At 40.4% G+C, this 23337-nt stretch overlaps 2 protein-coding genes across 5 annotated transcripts; both read right to left on the bottom strand.

The window, feature by feature from the left end:
* Nucleotides 1-1652: 1652 nt before the first annotated feature.
* Nucleotides 1653-12431, bottom strand: LOC105051077 (uncharacterized). 2 transcript variants are annotated; one of them, XM_010931360.4, is made up of 9 exons: nt 11799-12431; nt 11518-11566; nt 11350-11437; nt 11197-11242; nt 11004-11102; nt 4531-4599; nt 4098-4428; nt 3244-3392; nt 1653-3166 (listed from the first exon to the last, which is right to left on the bottom strand). In XM_010931360.4, the coding sequence occupies exons 1-9, from the start codon at nt 12288-12290 to the stop codon at nt 1724-1726; spliced, it is 2766 nt and encodes a 921-aa protein (XP_010929662.1). In that variant the 5' UTR covers nt 12291-12431; the 3' UTR covers nt 1653-1723. The 2 variants fall into 2 exon arrangements, with proteins under 2 accessions (XP_010929662.1, XP_010929671.1); XM_010931369.4 differs by having other exon boundaries at nt 11350-11428; nt 11799-12430.
* A 5428-nt stretch (nt 12432-17859) lies between these two features.
* On the bottom strand, nt 17860-23162 carry LOC105051067 (probable membrane metalloprotease ARASP2, chloroplastic). 3 transcript variants are annotated; one of them, XM_073252257.1, is made up of 2 exons: nt 21558-23162; nt 17860-17951 (listed from the first exon to the last, which is right to left on the bottom strand). In XM_073252257.1, exon 1 carries the CDS (start codon nt 23145-23147, stop codon nt 21630-21632), a length of 1518 nt encoding a protein of 505 aa, XP_073108358.1. In that variant the 5' UTR covers nt 23148-23162; the 3' UTR covers nt 17860-17951; nt 21558-21629. The 3 variants fall into 3 exon arrangements, with proteins under 3 accessions (XP_073108358.1, XP_029123012.2, XP_073108357.1); XM_029267179.2 differs by lacking the exon at nt 17860-17951 and adding an exon at nt 18107-18599; XM_073252256.1 differs by lacking the exon at nt 17860-17951 and adding an exon at nt 18107-18566.
* Between the last annotated feature and the right edge of the window lie 175 nt (nt 23163-23337).

Genomic DNA, 23337 nt, shown 5'->3' with positions numbered 1-23337 from the left:
GGGGATTATACGTTGGTACTTTGTGGACCCTGCCAGTGGGGGTTGTGCGCTGGTATTTGTGGACCCTGCCAGTGGGGGTTGTGCGCTGGTATTATGTGGACCCCGCCAATGGGGGTTAAACGTTGGTCATAGTCGAGGCTGTTGAGTTACGAGTGTTTTGAATCGAATCGGATTTATGATTATATTATGTGTGAATTTTTGAAAATATTGAATTTGCATTAAATCAGCATGAAATATATTTTTATGTTATTTGCAGCATTGTTCTTGAAAAATTAAATAATATCTGAATATCTGGTAGAGATACTTGTTACTTACTGGGCTGTCTAGCTCATTACCTTTCTTTCTATTTTTCAGATTCAGATAATTAATTTCGAGCGTGGGAAGAAATTTTGGGACAGAGCTTTTAGAGGCGAGATTTAGCATTGTCAAACTTAGATCTATTAGATTTATTGTTTTAGTAAAAATTTTATTGGATGTAAGACATTTGATTTAATTACTTGAATTACAGTTGAATAATAATTATTTAAATTTATTCCGCTGCGATGCATTGATATCGTGATGAGATGCCTTGCATGCTTATGGGGAGAGTTCTTCATGAGTATGCAGTGATTGCCGCGACCCTCGATCCGCAAATCTCGGATCGGGGGCGTGACACATTGATCAAAACTGCATTGCCAATGGAACACCACCCCACCAGTGCAGCTAACTTCAACTTGGCAACTTTCAAGATCACTGTCTTGTACCTTGTTAAGTGAGGTTTGCTAGCAAGGTCAGCCATGTATGTTTGTTGGCTTCAGTTCTTTAGTAGGCACCAATTAAAGGATGCTTTCTAACCCAAAAAAATTAACAAGAATAATGTGCACCTGTAAGATTCAAGCATTCCCTCGAGTGCAATGACATGAGAGTATCAACCACAAGATGATGTTGCAACCCGGTTAATATTTGGTCTATGACAATATGCCAAGAAGTTTTCCATAAAGGAACTCTAGATATGAAGTATTTTTGGAACTCTAGATATGAAGTAACAAACCATTTTTTAAGGCATTTAAGATGCAGACAACCCATTCATTCAAAAAGCAACAACTACTGCTATTCCATCTGACAATTTACAGTGGATCATACATGATAATAAGCATATGTAGGGATGTAGTAAACCATGCTGTTACTGAAGAGAAGCTCAAGCATAAGCAAAAATTTTCAATCCTAAAATAATCTACAAAGCTTTCCACCAAAATGCTTCATCTCCTAACAGAAGAATTTCCAGAACAACTAACACTGCTGTGTACATTCATGCAATATCACTCCCCAAGCCACATCCACTGTGATGCCTATCAATGCCGTGCATTGATAGAGCATTGATACTCGAGCCAAGGCTTTCCCACCAATAAATTCACCCACAAATATGGCCTAGGGAATTATTTTTTCTATCCGTTTCCAACAAGATATCTTTCCCATGTGACAAATTTCACGCCAAAATATTTGACACAAGCCTGAACTAGTGGCACATTATCGGATTCAACTACCATGAACCATCTTCTTGTGATCATTAGGATGCTAGTATATATTTGCAGCATTCTAATTGGCACAACTCAGCAAATATCATCCAATTCTAGATCCACATGCAGTTCCTTTCCAACAATTATCATTACCACTTGCTGCTATTTCCTCCACACCTGCCTGCATTAAAATAAACCACAAGAGCAATAAGCACAACATCCAAAATCTACAGCTGCAAAGCCAAGTCAGGCTGCTGAGAGTCCTTAAGAATGCCTGACGATTGATGAACAGGGGACCCAGGAAGCGGGAAACCAATGTTTATGTTTAAGTCTGGAGGACGCATATCCATACTCTGCTTCTGCTGGGTTTGGGGAATTAGACCTTGCCATGGAGACTGGCCATGAAATCTTTTTAAGTCAGTTGCAACTAATTGGGGAAAAATAACCAATTCTTTGTCATGAACCTTAGATTCTTCACTGGTAACCTGGTTGGGTTGCTGGAAGAATTGAGGCACGTGTCTTGCCTTAGAATCTTCATGAATCCTTGAAGGTGAGTTTGGGGTTTTCCAAGCAAATTTATGAAGGGATGCAGATCCTACTTGGTTGTTTGGAAGTCCCTTACCAGCAACTGCTTTACACTCTGCTGAAGCTCCAATAGACATCCACGCTCGGGCTGCAGCAGCTGCTGCAGCACTGGTATTCTCTCTACCAGATGCAATGACAGCTGAAGAAAAGGATTTTGGAGCATCAATAGCTATGTTTGAAATATTTGGCTTGTTCAATGTCTGCAAACCAGTTAACCTTGAATGATTGTTGATCCCCTGCTCAAGACTACCGCAGGCAAAGTTACCTGCCGTTTTTCCTGGCTCATGCTCAGAGATAAATCCCAAAGTAGTACCTGGTCTACAACTACCAGAGTTCCCTGTTGCTTTCCCATTACTCAATCCCCAGAATTCCATACTCAAAACTTCATTTCTACTTTGTGATGCCACTGCTTCCGGCTGTTTTAGGTGTCCAGGCTGCCCGTTGTTCCTGTCCCATGAAATTATCCCAGATGACCTAAAACCCCCAGCTTCAGAATGAAAATCAGGCTTTTGCAAAGCTGTTTCAAGAGGAATGCCACTCACAGAGGTTGAATGCCATGGTCGGACATGCTCTGAACAATTAGTGTAAGCCTTAGCAGAATTAACAGTTGCCTGCTTCTGCTGCTGTAATCCAGCACTAGAGACACTGGGTTGGGTTTCAGCAGTAACACCAGACAAACCCTGCTTCAGTTTTGTAGTTCTTTTAGGATGATCTCTCTCCTTCACAAGATTGCATGCTTTATTCGATGCTCCAGTGGTTTTCTGCCTCTTAAGACCCAACCTGATGTCCTTAGACTCACAATTTTGGGTGGCTTGCAATCTATCTTTAGCCTCCTTATCCTTTCTTGATGCCAACTTAAACTGAATGCTTGGATTCAAACCTAGCTGCTGCTGTTTGTGGTTTTCAAAAGACAGAACAGTTGTCCGAAGTGGCTCAAATTCCCCAACCCATCCACGGCCAAATTTTACTCCTGCAGGTAATGCTTTCTCAATTCTCTTAGAGGTTATTTCCCAGGCAGTGGGCCCAAGGGAAGCAGAAAAACGAGCCAAGCTCCTTGCATATAAGTACTCCGCATGGAGTCCAACCTGATTCAGAAAATTGAAAACAACATGAGCACAGCAATGCAAAAGTGATCCATAAGGATGATCAATTAGCTACATACAGCAACCAGCTGCCTCATCTCGCCCTCATAAACATCAAACATCGAGTCAGGTTCAATCACAGACTGTTGCTCAGATATATTGTAAGTTGCTCGTCGATTTTCATCAATCACAAATGGCTTCTGCCCAAGCTTTGCAGGAGAGCTCCTTGCTGAAACAGAAACATAATCAGAGAGGCAATCTTTCATCATTCAAAATCCCATATATAAGTGGATTACAGTGCAGAGGTGAATGACAATACTAGATTTCAAGTCTACCAGGATTGACTATTTGCATGTGATAAAAAAGTATACATAATGAGTTACATTTTTTGTTAATTTGTGCTACTATTGATAAACACAATCTTCCATTGGTGTTATTGGTGCTTCCACTAGGGACTACCATTACTCTTACTGCAGGGATACAACTGGCCATGCACCTCACTTCACCATAAAAAATATGTGCAACATCCAAAAGCAGCCAAATGATAGGGCACCTCTGACAGTAGAATAGCTGGCAAAGCAAAGTGATCTGCTTCTTAGTTCTAACAATGCCACGGCTCAGCTAGTGGTACTAACAGAGATTCAAGCCATGGTCTATAGAAAGGTGTGAGAAATTATCCCATCGGATAACAATTTAAACAAATTTCTATCCACAGCTGCTCCAAAATATCCAGCCAATCGGCTGGTTACGACGGATATTTTAAATTTTTTAGAGGAAAACAAGATGTATGTCAAATCATGTTATTAAGAATATGCTCTTCCAAGATATGCAGACATCAGGAAGGTTCATAACCTAGCATGGTGTTTCAAATATGATCATAACTCATTCATCCAAAACTCAAAATTATAAGATGGAAAGCCCAGAACCATCATACCTGAAAGTTCATCCGCCTTCTCCGACTTACTCTCACCCAGAGAAGAACTGCCATCTGCAAACCCATTATCAATGACTTGAGCTTCAACACCATTAGCCTGTGCCATGCTCAACCCAGTGCCTGTGTCCCCTGTGGAGGCAAGAGTGGCAGCTGAAGAGATATCAGAGACAAGAGGCTCTTGTGCAGTTCTGCACAGGGACTTCATTAGTGGCTTCTTTTCCATGGAGTTCAATTTAATTTTCTCTTCAGGCTTTCCCGCTGTTTCAGCACATTTAACATCAACTCTTAGCTTCTGAAATTTTTGTCTTGCCATGTCTTGTATGGAACGTGCCTTTGCAAAATGATACAAAGATTAAGACCACCAACGTAATAGATGACTATAAACATAAATTGTGTTTAACAAGAATTTGGCCACTTTTTGCTCTGAACATACCTGTCTAAAGTATATGGTGTCTGGTGCATTATATTGCATGGCATTACTGCAAATTAAGAAGACATCATCCTGCATTCATGATGAGTGCCATTAAGGAACAAGATTTCACCATTTAATAATCTGAAGTGCAAAAGGGCAATTTCTCCTCATACGCACACACATGCACAAACAAAAGGGTGCATAGAGAGTGACATCTCAATCATTGTTTTCTCGTGCCCTTATTTCATTTTTTTTTTAAAAAAAAAAAAGCAAAACAATGATGTCAAGGATATCAAATTTGTTTCCCTTAAATCTCTTTCCTTGTCAGTTTTTCTTTTTAATTATTCAGCAAAGTTGTAATTTGACAACAGCCAGCAATATTCATCCAAACATAACCACAGTTTTTCACAATATGCAATTTATGATTGTTCACAGTTCACAACTCTTACCTGTTGAGTTGAAATGCTTTTTATGGTTTCCTTTCATGAATGCTCTATTAGTTGTTTGTGAATGAAATGAAGTTATGAAAAAGCAGCAAATGACATAGCCTCCCTATCAGATATTAAGTTTGTGTATGATTCTGTGATTATCAGTTAGATTGCTCACATAATAAATTCAGCTGTTTAGTTGATTGGTCAATTACCTTTCATACATAAAACTTTATCATGATCAAGAAATGATGTACCATCCTGAACTCTCTGGTTCGAAGCATATCGAGCCGTATTAGGGGTGGATTAGCACGTTTTCACCCCTCGATTTGAGAAACTTGCGAAGGAGGGGGTAGGGAGAAGAGAGGAAAAGAGAGTGGGGGGAAGCGGGGGAGAGGGAGGGAGAAGGAGGTTGGGGGGGCAGGGGTAAGCTAAGAGGAGAGAGAGGGGGCTTTCGAGCCTCCATCTCCTCCTGTGCATGAGAATGGAGACTGAGCCCCTGTTTCGAAAGCCCCCTCTCTCCTTCTCTCAACCTCTCTTTCTCGCCCCCCCCCTCCTCTCTCTTCCTCTCATTCGTTCTGCATCTCCCCCTACCTCTACCTCTCTCTCCCTGCTCTCCTCCCTTCCCCCCAACGATCTCTCTCTCTCTCTCTCACCCCTTCTTCTTCTCTTTCCTTCTCCCTCTCCCCTCCCTCACTGGCTCTACTATGTTGGTCTAGGCTTGGAACAGAATAGTACGATTGCATATCACACCATACCATCGAGCAACCAGTACAGGTTCTAGTATTGGCATAGCAAACCTTATTTTCCTCTATTGTTCCTTCTAACATCAGGGAACAAAATCAAAAATTAGAAGCACTGAGGTTAATTCACATAGTCAGAACGGAAAGATGGCCGAGAATCGTAGATTCGCCTGCAGAAGCAGAAAACAGATGTTTGTTGTTGACTTCCGGCTGCCTATTCAGCTCTATGAAACTGAATTCTTCTCATAAGACTTTCCACCGGAAGATCCTAAGGGTCATGATTATGTACATTTCTTTTTCTTTTAAATGACTCACCTATTTATAGTGAGTTTGGATCTCCTCTAATTCATACCTTAACTAAGGAGAACTAGTTCTCCAATCATAGCCATCTATGACGGGTGCAACAGCCATGACTGGAAGGGCCCTGCATGGTACATGGGGCAACAAGTCTCACATACCGAGTGGGGCCCCTTCAATGATGGCCATCATGCCAATTTCACACAGCCGTCATTGGATAACTGGCGCTCTCTTCAATTCAGGTCTGAACTGGAGTGGATCAGAGAATAGCTGCCATAATATTCAATTGCAACTCAAATCTGTGCATCGTCTTTGTTAGTTCAATTCACATATGGTTCCAATTATTTAAATCCTTTACAGGTCAGTTAGCAAACCTAGTCAAATTCTAGCTCACTATTTTTCATTTTCTCTAAATTAGGAGTTTGTTCCTTTGCTTAATTACATGAATTTAGTGATTTGATTTGTTTACAGCTTTGTCAGCTTGTTTCCTTAAATTCTGCCTTAGATCGCTCATGTGAATCTTGTTGTAGCTAGATTAGAAATTTATACATGCAACTAAACTAATCAAAGATAAATATTAATCATTCTAGAGGTTGAGTCTTGGCGCAATAGTGAGGTTGCTCCATTGTGACTCAAGTGTCACAGGTTCGAAAGAGGGAAACTGGCTCTTCACAAGCAGTGTTAAAGCTGTGCACATCTAGGACAACAAATGGTTATGTCAGCTCAAGGCATGCTTGACCTCAATCCAACCCAATTTTACATTTGGGTCATGATTTTGGCCTGGGCCTGACCTATTAGCTGATCAAGTCTGATCAAATCAGATCCACAGAAAAGATTTTAAACTTGACATGTTGTTTGCAGGTTGAGTTCAAGTATGGCCTGCACCCGAATCAAAATATTCGAGTTTCGGATGGAAATGGGTTGCACCGGGTTTGTAGTTCAAATCAAGCATCTAGCAATTCTTTATAGCTAAAATATAATAATTAATAATTAAATATGAAATTGCTAAAATATAAATAAAACTAAAAAGGGCCAACTTGAACTTGAACCATCATTCGAATTTTTTTAATTTCATCCAAATAACTGATTATTCTTTGGTTTATGAACTACCTTTTTAGTAATATATATTGATATACTTGAGGGCATTATAAATAAGAATCCACCAAAACAAACAAGGAAATATAAATATTTAAATATACTTAAGTCAAAATAAATGAGAGATGTAATTATTGAGATGAAAAAAGAGGAATAGTATAAATGGGAGTTCATTCAATGAATTAGGAAAGCTATTTAGAGCAAAGAAGGAGGTTTATTTGATTTAGGTTTTTAGATTGAGACGGATTAGGTTCGGGTCAAGTCGGGCCCCTTTTTTGTTGACTCAATCAAATTAGACCCAGATGATATATGAGCAGGGTTGGATCGGATTGGGATGAAACATACAATATCCAAACTCGACCTAGAATTAAGATAGAATGTACTTTTTGAAATCGAATCAACCCATGGGTCTTCAAATACGGATTAGATCATGTCTAATCATGTTGGAACCGAGTTGTGTCACAGGTCGACTGGCCTTATTTGCAGCCCTATGCATGTTTAACCCTCCCCAGACCTTGCAGTGACAGGAGCCTTGTACTCTAGACCTCCTTTTTTTATAAATATTACCCATTCTATTTAGGCATACTTTACAAACCCTTCGTATCACCAAAGAATATAAGTTTCCAAGATAATGCTTGCTTACAATATGGTATTAGAACAGAATAGGTCCATATAGCCAGCTTAAAAGAATATAGGAAGGTGGTTGGAATATGTGAAACATATTAAAAAACAAATGAAATCAAATGAATGTGGGAAGCAGAAATTCACAGCTGAAATGAAATGAAAACTTGGAAATTGAATTTTAAAATGTATCCATCGTGCACATGCCCCATAGCATAACTACAACAACATTCTATGGCGAAGAACAAGCACAATTTTCTTACAATTTACAACATGCATCAATATAACCACAACAGAAAACACAAGAAGCACAATGGTGAGACATTGTCCTTTCAGTTACAATGCTCCCCCCTTTACATGTAGAACCTCAATGTTTAAACTCCAGAAAATCCAAGCATGGGTCATGGGTATATAAATATGAAAGTGGTGTTGAGATGATAAAATGGAAAATGAAGGATAACATGTCATAGCTCGAGGTGGCAACCATATATGCAATTATAGAAACACATTCATGAATAAAACTTAGATGTTGATGAAGATGAACCAAATGATATCTGTTTTAAGGCTAAGGGCCACTTACACTCCAGCTCTTATGAAAGTTAAGCATATGGAAAATATGTTGTAACAAATAAGGAAGCTAAATAGAGATAAGTGTCTAATATAGGTGGTATCTTAAAGATATTAAGTACTTCCATGGACCTTTGGAATTTGGATCACAATACATGAAAATAACTTTGAGGTGTATGCACTTAGACAACCATAGGAAACTCTTTACTGATGAATGCAAGTTTCTCATTAATATAGCAACACCCATCCCCACCATGTGCTGGCCAGCACCATGTTAGCAAGCCACGGGACATATTGAAGGCAAATGCTCCCCAGTAACTGGCAAAAGTTGTGCCAGACCACTTAAGTCCTTATATGAAGCCATATATTCGAAATCCTTCAATATGTTACTTTCACCTAGAAGGTTAAGACAATGGCTTGTCACATGCATCAAGGAGAATTGAACTTGACAGGAACTACTTATGACAATTTTTAATTATTCAGCATTAGCACATGCATATTGTTGTCCAACACATCCGTCCATTGTTGTTGATAGGGGAGTATCATTACAGTTCAAAGTAATTTAATATTTTATTAGAACACCAAATAATCATGATCGACCACCATTTCATTTGACATCAATACTTTGTTTGATAATCTTCTTCCAACAAACTTGCATTAGCCTTTTAACTTCTTCACATACTTCCAAACTATCCAACTTTTCTTCATCCTTTGCATATGCAAACTATGTTTATGATCAAATAGCAGCTTATTTTCCGCAAGTCCAGAATGGTGCATTAAAGAAATAGATACAGGAAGCTCACGAGCTGAATAAGAACATTAAAAACGCAAATGAAGAAGATATATGGTAGAAAAAGGAACAGAGTTAGAATAATAGACAAATTCAGGAATTGCACTCCCGATACAAAAAATGATGGAGAAGTAATTTAAATGGTCATATATTTCCATAACAAGAACAACAGATCGAACTCATGTCAAAGGGTTTAAATTTGGAAAGATGACCAAAGAATAACTGGATGGAAGTGATTAAATGGTTTGGGAGACCATGGACTTAATAGGGAATGTGGCCCTAAAGGGAAAAAAAGTGATGAGCTAAAATTCCTAAAACCTACCCAAATAAAGCTGGTCATTTAAATTAGGGTCACGTAAACAAACTCACTCAAATAAGTTGGCAGTCCAATATTATTGACTCATGGTCCCACCTAACTAAGTCCGAGCAAACAATGCAATACCTTTTGACCATGAACTATAGTTGATAAATAATTGTTTATAAGGCATTTTTAACATGGATGAAACGTTAAATTTCTTTGTACTGCATAGTCCAAATAAAACATATGGAAACAATTGGTTACATTACATGTCCGACTCTTTTCCCTCCAAATGTAACCACAGGATATCTTATAATCAATTTACCTTGGAAATATGGCTCAATTCTTTTCGAAATAAGCTATTGTAGTGGCATATCCAACATGGTAGCTCTAATTAGCTGAAGGTTCTCCTTTAAGAAGGTATAAGAGTAAAAATATCAAGAAATTGAATTTGGAGAGTGCTATTGGGTCAGCCAAATTTTACAAAGAAGAGACCCAATTCCATCGATCGAAAAAACAAACCCGGTCATATCATACAATAGAAAAGCATTGCCCAATGATCTAATGCATGGATAATTAAAACAAGAAAATGACTTATTAAGTTGCAAAAGCATCAAAAAAAGAATATATTCAGAAGCCACTGATGAATAAGTAACCAATCATAAAATCTAAAGTTGCTTTCAGGCAACCAATAGCAACTATTGATAGCCAGAATATTCTAACTAGGGTAACAAATCCACTTCTAAATCTTCCCAAAATGTCAAGCATGCACCCACTACCTAAAAGCTTCTTTTAATAAAGGGTTTCTATATGTATCTGCTTCCTTGCACCCACACCTGCTTCCGATTCTGGCAACTAAGATTTTTCTTTCTTTAGAGGAGTCAAAATCTAACATGTCACAGTATAATATGTGCCTAACAGGGGGAGAAAAGGATAGATAAAAAATCGACATGCATTAAACATATATCTGCATGCATTTGTAGATCGCCAAACAAGAATTAAAGAAAAAAGAAAAAGACCTTCTAATTTCCCATAAAGAACTTAGTAACTACAAATGCTTGATAACGAAAATTACACAACATATTTCCCTTTTTGATGAGATGGAAAAAGAATCTCATGCCAATTTACTAATTATGAGATCTTGGAGAGGTTTGGGTTGACATGTTCAAAGATATGGAATCCCTGGTCCAGGTAAACTGATACTGATCACTTTTTTCATGGTGGAGTTGGATAAATTTGTGGTGGAAAGATAAAGGAGAAGGGGGAACAGCTTCCCCTTTGCCATCTGGTGGAAAATTGAGGGAGGGAGTGAGAGAGAGAGAGAGAGAGAGAGAGAGAGAGAGAGAATAAGAAAATCAAACATGCGGCACCCTCACCCTTCACCCAAGATTGGTCGATGGTCCAAACTAAGATGATGGCTGAGTAAGCATTATTATTACCAAGGTTTTGGGGCTACTTTTCCGTATTGATTTACTGCTCCAGCTATCAATTAGTGCTTCACGGATACAATTTGGACCACCCAATAAATGTCAAACATTAGTTTAAAATAAGCACCTTTTTCATCGTAACGAAACTATGAAAATGCAATATCATACATAGAAAAAAAAAACTAAATATTAATTTTTCCGAAGTCGATATCTTCATTTATTACCAACCTCAAATTGCTCAAAGGAGAGGTAGGCATTACTGGCAAGCTTCTTCCTTATAGTGCCAAAGTCCATCGGATGCTCAATTACGTCATGGTAGTCAGGAAGCTGCGAGAAAACCAGCACATTACAAATTTAAAAGAAATGATCGCTACTCTGCTCTTTTGACCATGGAACTTCCGGCTATAGCAAGTTGACAAACCTCTTCCGGATCCACTGGCTCTGCAAACACCCCATATGTGTCTTTCCTGTAGCAGCAAAAGAACAAGCCCCAACAAACATTCAACAATCAATCCAGCAGGAACAACAAAGCAAGAATGCCATAAGTAAAACATAAGGAACGTGAGTGACGCACTTCTGAAGCTTATCAAGAATCGCCTCCAGTGTTTTCCTCTCCGGTAAAGGAGTTCCTGCGAACGACTTGGATGATAGCCCTGAACCAACTAAAATAGGCACTTTAACGACCAAAAATGGCATCTTTCTTGAATATCAGAACAGAAGAAAGATTCACATCAAAACAGACCTGAAAAAGAGCCCTTGGAGCATCTTCGGAGCACATTCTTGCTTCCTCTCTGAGAAAAAAGAGAGTAAGAACACGAACAATAACCAAATTCTTGGTAATAAATACTTAATAACACAAATTCAGGGAGAGATGACGGCGAATGAGAAAAGAGAAAAGCCTTTGTTGCTTGGTTAGGGAGCAAGATTGTAGTTGTTGACTCCCCCGCCACAAGTTTGGTGGGGGACCGACCAACGAGAGAGAGCACGAGGAGGACAGTGACACAGTGGGGAGGAATAGTTTACCTCCTGGTCACCGGATCCATCCGAGCCAACGCCATCATCACAACCCTCGATCCTCCTCTTCTTGGGGGGCTTGATGGTCTCCTCCCCTTCCGCCTCCTCCTCTTCCTCCTCCTCGTCATCCACGTGCGAGGAGGACGACGCGGACGACGAGGATGATGACACGTGGCCGGAAGATGGAATCCTCCGAGACCTAGAAGCGCGCGCCGGCGAGTCGGAGCACCGCTCATCCCTTCTTGAAGGAGTAATGTTGGGGAGCTTGAGGACGAGCTTCAGCTTCCTCCTCCCCCTCTCTTCAACTTCGTCGTCAGTGAAGTCGTGGAGGGCGCGGCGCCGCCTGCGTGGGCGGAGGGTGCGGCGGGGGCGCTCGGGCGCCGGCGATGGAGGGTGAGGGGGGCGGCGGAGGAGGACGGGGACCGGGAGATCGGGGCGTGCGATCCGGCCCTTGCGCTTCTTCCGCGGCCGGCCCTTCTTCGCCGCCGCTTTTGCCATCATCTCTCTCTCCTTTTTTTTTTGTTTTTTGTTTTCCTTCTTTTCTTTCTCTTACCAACAACTACTACTGCAGCTGCTCTCTCTCTCTCTCTCCTCTCGATCTTTTCCGTCCTTACCGACTCTTTTTTTTTATTTATCTTTTATTGCTTTTCTTTGTCAGAAAAAGGTTGTGGGGAGGGGAAAATGGATTAAAAAAAGATGGCCGAGTCTAATTTATAGAAGGAGAGGGTTTTAGGCCAGGAGAGGAGAGGCGAGGGTAAGCGAGTGGTCAAATCGTGGGTTCTGCTATTCCGCCGGCATAGGAAGCAAGATAATGTCCAAAGTGGGCCCCCACGGCCCTGCTTCATCGTCTGCCGACGCGGATGGGGCATCCCAAGGGCATGAATCCGGCTATCACGTCGACCCCGGTCCTTGACTCTTGTACCCATTGAGTCATGACAGACGCATAATACACCTCATGATCATAATACACCTCATGATGTGAGCTGATTTGGATTTTTGCGTCTAATTAATTATCCCATGTCAGAATTTTTTATATATTTAGATGGATAATAAAAATTTTTAACTTTTTATTTAAATAAAAATTTTAATTAGACCAGTTCTATCGTTCATACGATGGACCAACCCATCACGTCCAACTCAGATAACCAATTAATATGCACAAAACATATGTATATTGCTTTAATTTTTTTTTTAATATAAATATTTTTACCGTTATAACGCAAACTAGTGTATTTAAGTTAATCTTAAAAATTTAAAGGACAAATTTATTTTTTTTATAAATTTTATTTTTTATTTTTTTTATAAATTAAAAAAATTATTTATAATTTTTTTAAATGAAAAAAAAAATAAGATCCAATCCATTTTATAACTTTTGATTTTTATTTATTATCCAGCAAAATATCGAGATCTGATTATAAGCACCTATTTTGATCGAATTTGCGTCAAAACATGCATGATATTTAGTCCACATTGTTCATACAATCGATCAATCAACGTGCATTTTTTTCTATCGAGCGTAGAAAAATTCATAAGAATGTTTCACTCCACTGTGTGCGTGCGTGTGTGTGTGAGTACATACATATCGGAATGAAGCATCCTCAGAGCTGCATAGGACCGTATGGCTACTGAACCCATGGTCAGAGACATAAAGATGTGTCCAGATCAGCAGGAATAAATTCTTTTCAAATGGAACGGACCCGTCCACATCCCAACCTACCGTGACCCACGTTCCAAGCCGGTTGAGTAGACCAAACCCAACGGAAATAGACTCCAAAACGAGCAGACTCGATGGTCCACACGGCACCAAGGCCCAAGCATTAAATAAATCGGTCCGGTTGTTGAATGAGCCGGTCCGGATCCGACTGACTTTCACATTGGACCGGACGGGTCAGTTGTCCTGGCAACGCGGAGGAGAATGGTGGGATTATCCAGTTCCTGCGGAAGCTTTGGTCGCCGGAGCGAGAAGTCCCGTCAAAGACGGCTCCAGCTTTAAATGTAACCGGAGAAAAAAAAGAAAACAAAAACAAACGGCTCCAGCTGGAGGGACTGAGGGAGAAGTGATGGGTTTGTTGACGCCAGAGGCTGTCCGTGATTGCGTCCACTCAATGCCCGACCAAGATTTCAACGCCTTTTTTGCCCTCTTTTCCATTCCTCACATCGTCATCCGCCCCTTCTTTTCTTTCTTGTTTGTCCCTCTTCTTTCTTTTCAACTGAGAAACAAAAATTTAATGAATAATACTTTTTAAGTTTATGAAACTTGCTCAGATCCTCTTGGCACCACAAAAAAAAAAAAAAAAAAATCTTTCTCTGATCCAAATTGCTGGGAGCCTGCAACAAGACTTGATTGTCATGAATGATACGGGAATCTATAGGAGTTTTCTCATCTTTATGCTTAATATTCGATTAAAAATTTCAATAGTGCTAGCAAATCATTCACTTTGTGATAACTCCAAACTAATTAATAATATATCCAGTAGCTTACAGCGAAAAAAAAAAGTGAAAAGAAAAGCCTCATGGTCAAAGCATGAGATATTTCTTGAATATTCCCTTCAATAGTGATAAATTATTTGCTGACTATACTATATTTATGAAAGAGATTGAGAGAAAATTTTCCATTATGAATGAATCTATAGGGTTCCTAGAAAAGTAGAACATTGGAAATATCTGGAAGAAACACCTCCATATCTTCAATACAAGTTTAAATGGATATTTTTGATTCCTTAAGTTTTCTCTAACTTGGTTAGTACTATCTCTTCTAATGTACAAAAAAAAAAAAAAAGAAAAAGAATTTAGTCCTCAAAGTAATTATTTCAAAAAAACGAGCATCTAAATAGTTTCTCATTTTCCTGTATGTTTAGCTATGGATGCTAGATTTCCAATTTGAATATAATAGAGAGCAAACAGTAATTCTAACATTGCTATTTATTTAAGACAAGTTGATTGGGATCAGCAAATTAGTTATCAGAAAGTAAAAGACTTATTTTAATATTAAGATATTTTTAGGAAAATATGTAAACAAATCCCCCTATTGTTTGTCAAAATGAAAGGAAAAAATTTTGCATGTAGCTAATGACGTGAGTGACCTAAGGTTTCTAATAGCTGTCCTAAATTCAAATTAAATCGGATTAGGTTTTGTTTTTTTTTTTTTGGGTACAGTATCTCGATGTGACGTGGATGTGAAAATGGTTCAAGAATCATCATTGAAAGAGAAGCAGACCAAAAGTTTTCATAAAAATTGTCCATGAGATGGTAGTGAACCCTGTAGCATAGCGGTTCAGATCTGTTTATCCCCAGCCATGCAATGGTGGCACCAAATCTCTGCTAGATGGTTATCCGCCCAAATTATATTTAATTATGTGGTAAGAACGCGGTCCCCTTGCGTACAATGCTTGAAGCACCGTACATGCCTCCAAGGCCTACATTTATGTCTCTAGCTTGAAGCAATTTAAGTAGCGGGGCCCTATTTAGTGCATTTAAGAGCAACGTAATATTATGTTACGGTAAACTCGGAAAAGTCATCAATCACCTTGCTCAATTAAATGGGCACCCTTCACGGCACTAATCCCAACAGCGAGCAAAGAGTGGACTATTTGAGTGATGTATCCGAGTTACTAATTAAAACCTGGCCACGAATCATTGAATTACGTATAATTCAAACCTTATCAATCGAACAGTGAAGGAATGCAGCAACATAATTGGCAACGGGCACTTCATGCACCAGGGGGCAGCACTCTCATGGTGACACGTAGGTATCACACAGACCCGCGGGCCAATGGAATGTGCACACGGTGTGGGTGTACCTTGAACATAGGCTATTAGGCGTTTACGATAATAACAGATACTTGTACGTGGCATGCTGCATACATTATAACTTGCTTCGTCTATTGACATAAAACCTCCGTTATCATTTATTTTAGAATGAATCACACTTCTAAAGCAGCTTCTTCCTCTCTCCCTTGGAAGCTGATAATCTATCTAAATTATTAATAATTTAAAATAAATTTATTAAATTATTATATTTGATATATTTTTTGAATGATAATTCAGATCATCTTGATAATCTATATTGCCTTTCAGAAGGCAATCTAAATAGTTTTGGAGAAAGATGGCTATTTAGATTATCACTATTTTGATAATATTGTAAAAAAAAAATTAAATAAAATTATCTTTTAAAAAAATCATACAAAATTATCTCTCCGATTACGATAGTGCCACCGACGGAGGCTAGCCCCACCATCGCCTCTTCCTCCTCCTATCCCAATAGACTCCCATTCCTCCCACGGCTGCGGAGATAATGACAATGATAACAAAGAGCACAGACTCCTCATGAACTCCAAGATCTCCAAAGAGAAGATCCTCAAGTAAAAGACCGAAGTCCTCCCATGTCGCGCCGCTGCTTCTCCATTATCTCCCCAACTCTCCATTGCCTGCACCCCATGCCTCTTTGACCCCTTCTTCTGGATCTAGGACCCCTCTCCCATCACAATGGGGTCCGCCCATTCCTCTCATAGTCGTGGAGACGATGACGACAACGATGACAATGAAGAGGAGCATGAATTTCTCGTGAACTCTAAGACCTTCGAGGAGAAGATCCTCAAGCAAGAACTTGTGGTCCTCCCATGCCATGCCGTTGCCTCTTCGCTCCCCCAGTTCTTCGTCGTTGGCACTCCGCTCCTCCTTGACCCCTTCTTCTGAGTCTAGGACCCTCCTCCCATCCCAATAGGCTCCTCCCATTCCTCCCACGGCCATAGAAACGATGACGATGGCGATGATGATGAAAAAAGCATGAGCTACTTGCAAACTCCAAAACCTCCAAGAAGAAGATTCTCGAGCAAGAACCCAAAATCCTCCCATGCCATGTCGCTCTCTCTCTAGCTCTCCATCGTCGGCACCCTATGCCTCCTTGACCCTCCATCTAGATCTAGGACCCTGCAATACCCTTCTCCCCCCGTCTTTACCTGCATCTGCAATCTCATCTAGAGGCCTCATGGACTAGACCATGGAGATGCTTTTTATTGCCAATGGCAAGTACGAGACTGACCTGTGACTAGATTTGATCGGTAGGCGATAGTCAACGATAGGGCTAACCTCCAAGGTGGAGTGCTAGGCCAGAACATTAGTCGTATTTAAGGTGTAAGGTTTACTTCCATATACATATCGCCGTTGGATTGCACGAAGGTCATTATAGCTTTTATTTGCATCACACACACAATAATTTGATTTACAAATATTTTAAAATTTTAATTTTATATTTCGAATAATTTGATTGTCATACCAAATATATCAATCAAAACTTTCAATGATTTTGCTGCAACATTATCAGCGTATACCCAACATAGTAATCAATATTACTGATAATTTAATGATAATAATTTATCTTCCATATTATCTTCTAAGATTATTTGACAGTGCATCAAATACAATTTAAAAGTAATCCTCGGAAGGAATCCATTTTACAAAGGCCCTCTGATGTTGGGTTTTCTGTGTCATACACAACAGAGATTGTAGACGTGGTTACTTCGTTCCAATTTATACTTTATGCAACCATACTATAGTTAGAGTAAAGCCCGTGAAAATTTTACACAAAAACATCTATCCTAAGGAACTGCGCAACCTAAGGTCATCCAAGATATCCTTGTCAGCAACAGTAATATAACTATTTTCAGACAACGGTTTCTTAAACAGAGATTAAGGGCAGAAACCATCAAAGGCTGAGAAGGTTTAAATTCCCTAGAAAAGTGTAAACTCTGCCTTATGTAAATCCAACTACAAAATTGACTCGAGACTCATCCAAATCTGAAATACGAATGATAATGCGAGCTCATAAATATGAAGACGTATGACAAAATGCTTGGGGAGTAAGACCTGACAAAACAGAACACTACATTGATGCATATAAACTTGTGCAAACGAAGTAAATAATGATTCTTAGAAGACTCAACTGAGACAGAACACAGATTTTTTTTTTAAAAAAAAGTGCGTTTGAAGAGCAACACCAAATACAACATACATAAAATGATGCAGATGCATATGTGGCCTAAGTATATCAAGATCTAAGAAGAGTCAAATAAGACAGAACAAGGACAATGGACACCCATCCTCATTTTCAGAAAACCAGAGTAAGTTTGTGGTCAGAACTTTTAAGTTCCCAACCAACTTTGCCTGCAGCAAGTTCAGTTTTTAAGGAGAAAGATAAGGGGAACAAACAGTGAAAAGAAGTAAGAATTAACCGTAAAAATTTCTGCTGGTATTATATAGGAAAACATCAAAAAAAAAAAAAAGGATATCAGCGCATATACCAAACAGCTTCAAGCTAATTTACTCACAAATTCACATCCTCATTGATGGAATGAATCCTTATCCTCCATATATGATGATTACTACATAATTCACTAGTCCTTTTCAAGTCAAAGTTTCATGAATTTGAAGTAGCTATTCTGCATAAACAGCAGAGTGCATTGTAATTAGCTGAAGGGGCTGTTTGGATGCTGGAGTCGACTATCCATGGATTATTTGTCACCATAAAATTCATCATCTGAAAATGCAGCGAAAAGGAGAGGAGTCTCAAGAGATCAGGGCATGTTCGAATGCAAAATGTCATTTTCCCTGGATCAGATAAAAACACCTCTGAAATGGTTTTGATTATTCTTAAAAATCTTGATATCAGAGGCTCAATTGCTTCACTTCTCTGTGCTTCTCCTACATAATGTATCAACCCTCCGGAAGATCTTATTGAACCGATAAAATCTTCAAGCATCCAGACAGCCCCGAAGTGTGCTATTGAGTAAGTAGACAGCACTTTTCAGCAAACTAACCATTATTTAAGATTCACAAAATGTTTAGGATGATGCCAACAAAACATAAACAGTTAGCACATGAAAGAAAAGGTTTAGTTTTTCATCGAATGCCAATTATATCAGCAAACACGTTCCAAAATTAAAAAATGAACTTTGCAGGACAATCAAATGACTGAATACAATTCAAAGCAACAAATATAAGAAAATGAATACGATTCTAATCATCAAATGTAAGAAAATGTCAGCATTCGGTGTTGCATGAGGAAAAACATAGAACAACATGAAGAAAAGGTTTCATTTTGAAATTACTTCAGAAACACTGCTTTTCAGTAGCATTAGCATTCACTAAAAACAAGGATTCATCAGTAGCTTGCTAATGATGTGGTAGGTCAAGTTCAGCAAAACCACAATACCTCATCCATAGCAGTATACTCATGATGTAATCACTAACACAATAAAGCCAGCTCCAATTTCAATGTGCAACTAAGATATTGTCGAACATGCATTAAAATGTTTTGGCCTCTTCATCCATTTTGGACACAACATTTATTCTTTTGTTTAAGATGAACTAGTCCAGTTTTTAAGCACTTTTATTTTGAGGGAACTATAGGATTTCATCTGAAGCTGACTAAAATAAAATTTGTCTATACGTAATTATGTCATGCTTATTGCTTTCCAAGTTGTACCAAGTGATGGAAAATTACAAGCAAGAATGCAGACTAGACATGAAGAAAAGAAAACTCAGATCTGAAGAAAATCATAGCACGAACAGATCAGACCTGTTAACTGACCAATTGAACCCATATGGAGTCATCATACTGGAAACATGTAATCAATGTCTATATCAAACACATGAAATATCTACAAAGATTAGGAAGTGTAAAACCATATAGAGGTTCCATAAGTTTAACTGCTGCTATCAACTCCCACATCTCCAGTACTCAAGACATTAATATGATTTACTCTCTCTACCACAAGCAAAAATCCTATGGCTTCTGGATCATGATGATTTTCCAGCAGTCAACAACTCTTATGTTGCTAAGTCATGGACATGCTCTGGCAAGACTATATGTATAGGGGTGGTCCAATCAAATCAAACAATGGGTAAGAAACAAGACAATCTTAGACAATTGCATTCTTTGAAACAAAGAGGAAAAACAATTGCAAATATTTATGCAAACACGAATGAGGGGAAGAGCTTCATATGCTCAACATGGTACAATGTTGATATGGTAACCAAACTTTAATCGCACCATGGTATAATATGAACATCTTTGAAATTGTTGAAAACTCCTTATATCTGCTGGTAGGCTAAAAATTCCAGGCCACGGCTATTCTTACCCTTTTGATCTCACCAAAAAATTTCATTCTGTTCTCTCAAGCACTCACCTGATGTGTGGATTTATCCTTTGCCTCCTGCTTAAAACTAACTTCATGCCATGTAGAGAAATAAAGTAATAAGTACATCTCCCTTCTAATAACATACCAAGGTCTCCCTAGGGTTGCTATTTTCTGGGGTGCATGACATTATAATAAACGCAATTATGAACACTTCTCGAATTGCTTGCATACTCCTAATATCTGCTGATGTCTTAATAATTCCAGGTTGCAGCTGCCCTTACCCTTTATAGCTCGCCAAACCTATTCATTTTGTTATCTCAAGCACTCACCTAATGAGTGTATGCATCTTCTGCCTCCTGCTTATAACAAACTTCATGCCTCGTACAGAAATATGCTCACCTTCCTCACAGTACTACACCAAGCTGTCCCCAAGGTTGCTATTTCTTTTTCTGGTTTGCATGACAATATAAATTGCTGTTGCTTTAATCTCTCAGTTTGATGTAATTAGTATATCTAGCCATGTTAGCAGCTTCACAAGCAAGACCTACTGCTGGTCCTTTCTCAATGCTTCCATAAATCATACCAACCCTTCTGGCCTTTTAATTTGACTCCTGCACAAAGATTCTTCATCATCAGCCAAACCATTGCTTATCATCAAGGTCTGCTATCATTGTTTCTCTATCTCTTAAGCCCTCTACAAATTGTAATGCCTGTCCTAAGGGCTTTTCTGCTGATGCTCTCTCTGATGCATCCCCTTTGTTAGATATTCACCATCTTCCATAAACAATGCACCTATTGCCCCACCATGTTGGTATTGTTTTTGGCATGAAGTGTTGCACCGTAATAATTTTTATCTTTTTATGCCATTCTCTTCTTGATATCTCAGTTCATACTCGCATCAGCTCATGCCCGTCAGGAGCCTTAATATTAAGTTGAGCTAGATGAAATCCTCAGAAACAGCTTCAATCAAAAATAAAAAAACAAAATAGACATCCTCAGAAACAGCTATATATGGGTAAGGAGCTTGAAAAAGTTCCACGCACTCATTTGGTAAGGGTCCCATATCAAGGAAATCATCGTTCCAACTCAAAAATTGGAGTAGAGTAACAGACAATGCTTTTGGTTTCTATGATCAATATTAGGTTTTCTCATACCTAATTTTACCATACAAGAGTCACAATCAACATAAATTGCCCAAAGACACTAACTAGATGATTATATGCCCAAATAAGACCTTAACAAATGTATATAATTTAAACTATATCTAGCATTTGCATTTTTCTTACTTCATGCAGACTATGCTGGTTTCAACCTTTTTCCCTGTATTTGGATCAGCTGATTGATTCAGATAGGTGGCTAGCACAATTGTGATGATATTGAATACACAAGCCAGTAACTTATGTCTTTCAGGTTAGAGGGTATCATAAGAAATGGATATCCAACAAGAACTTTGAGCCAAAAAGCATGTATGAAATACTTGACTTCCCTTTGCAGGATCAATAAATTTCTTCCCATTGCTACAAAGTAGTTCACTCTGTTCCCCAAGAATAATTTTTGCTAATTTACAACACATGTGAGAGGCATACTTTGCAAGTTCAAAGTAAAGCAAGAAAAGAAGGAAACATCTTACCCGAGCATTGTAAATCCGCAGTCTGATAACCTCCGACCTTCTGATTTCTGAGTCCCCATCCCAGAGCTCTAATCACAACATCTCCTTGATAAAATCAAGATTCAGAGTGTCGCGAACAATGAGGAAGAGCCCGAGCATAACGACCAGCAAAATCCCAGACGACATGATCCGCTGCTCCACCTCCCGGGGAATCTTCCTCCCACCTCTAGCAGCCTCCACAAGCAGAAGAGCCAAGGACCCGCCATCGAGCGCCGGCAATGGAAGAAGGTTGATCACCGCAAGATTGAGATTGATAACAGCCGCAAACTGAAACAGCCCGTCGGAGCTGGACCTGGCGACCTCGGCCCCGACCGCAATTATGGCCACCGGGCCCGAAACCTTCCCCGCGGACTGCGAGAAATTCAAGAATGTCTGCTTCAATCCATCCAAGACAGTGGATGTCAACCCCAGGAATTCCTTCCCGGCGAACGTCGTAGCCTCCGCGAGGTTCCTCGGCCGGAGCTTGGAGAGCCTGAAATTGGGCGACAGCTGGACGCCGATCCGCCCGGTCCCGTCGGAGCTCTCGTCGGGGACGACATTGAGCTCCAAGGATCGTATTCCATCCCTCGCCACCTTGATCGCCACGCTCCTCTTTGGATTCATCTTAACGATGTCGACCAGGTCCGACACAGAAGGAGGCGGGGCACCATCGATGGCGAGGATGACGTCGCCGGGGCGGAGGCCATCGCGGGCGGCGGCGGAGCCAGGGCGAACATCGGGGACGAGGACGCCGGGGAGGGTCTCCTGGACGGGGAGGCCGACGGTGAGGACCTGGGTGAAGACGATGAGGTAGGCGAAGGCGATGTTGGCGGCGACGCCGGCGGAGATGACGAGGAGCCGGTCGAGGATGGGGCGGTTCTTGAGGAGGTCGGCGTCGTCAGTGGGGATGTCGCTGTCGGGGTCGTCGTCGGGGAAGCCGACGAAGCCGCCGAGGGGGAAGGCGCGGAGGGAGTACTCGACGCCGTCGGCGAAGAAGCGGGCGAGGACGGGGCCAAAGCCGATGGCGAACTTGCTGACGTGGATGCCCTGGAGCCTGGCGGCGAGGAAGTGGCCGGACTCGTGGACGAGGATGATGGCGGCCAGGACGGAGGCGGCCTCCAGGACGGACTGGGTGCCCTCGAGGCTGAGGGCGGCGATGGCACCGGGGGCGGAGGGGGAGCAGCGGCGGCGGCGGCGGCGGCGGCGGGGCCCGATGTAGAGGAGGGATTGGAGGTTGGGGGGAGGGGAGTAGGAGGGTTTGAGGAGGGAGAAGGAGATGGCGGGGGGTTTGGGGCATGGAGAGGATGGGGCAAAACAGAGGAAGGTTGGGGCGGGGGAGTGGGCTGATGAGAGGTTTATCATCTTTGAATTGAAGTTGGATATTTTCGGGGGTGGAGATACTTCTGGGGGTGGTTTCTTTTTCTTTATTCTTTGGGTGGTTGGGTGGTGGTGGTGGTGGTGGGGAGGGAGGGAAGGGGTGGCTTTGGATAATCCACAAAACCAGTGAGCTGCTTTCTGTGTGGATATCCGGCGAGTGGGCCTCCGTGCTTTCCGAGTACATATACTTTGCATGAGATCATGGATTGTGTGACGGAGAGAGATAAACGTGTGGTCCAGATGTTGAAGACTTTTCTTCCTGATTTTATAGTTCGGATTGGGGCCGGTACCGTATGGCGGCAGTTATTATAAGAAATATTTTAATGTTTGATTCAAATCTTCTTAAAGAAATAACTTTATTATATATATAAGATTAAAAATACAT

Source organism: Elaeis guineensis, chromosome 2 (assembly GCF_000442705.2).
Source record: "Elaeis guineensis isolate ETL-2024a chromosome 2, EG11, whole genome shotgun sequence".
NCBI classification, from domain to species: Eukaryota; Viridiplantae; Streptophyta; class Magnoliopsida; order Arecales; family Arecaceae; genus Elaeis; species Elaeis guineensis.
This window is presented reverse-complemented; position numbering and strand designations above follow the sequence as displayed.

Excerpts from the sequence above, each read along its gene's own strand:
- LOC105051077 (XM_010931360.4), bottom strand. The coding sequence starts at position 12,290 with ATGATGGCAAAAGCGGCGGCGAAGAAGGGCCGGCCGCGGAAGAAGCGC. Across the intron at positions 11,103-11,196 it reads AGCCAGTGGATCCGGAAGAG|CTTCCTGACTACCATGACGT; the intron begins GTTTGTCAACTT and ends GTTTTCTCGCAG. Across the intron at positions 4,600-11,003 it reads TCTCCTTTGAGCAATTTGAG|GATGATGTCTTCTTAATTTG; the intron begins GTTGGTAATAAA and ends TCATGAATGCAG.
- LOC105051067 (XM_073252257.1), bottom strand. The coding sequence starts at position 23,147 with ATGCAAAGTATATGTACTCGGAAAGCACGGAGGCCCACTCGCCGGATA.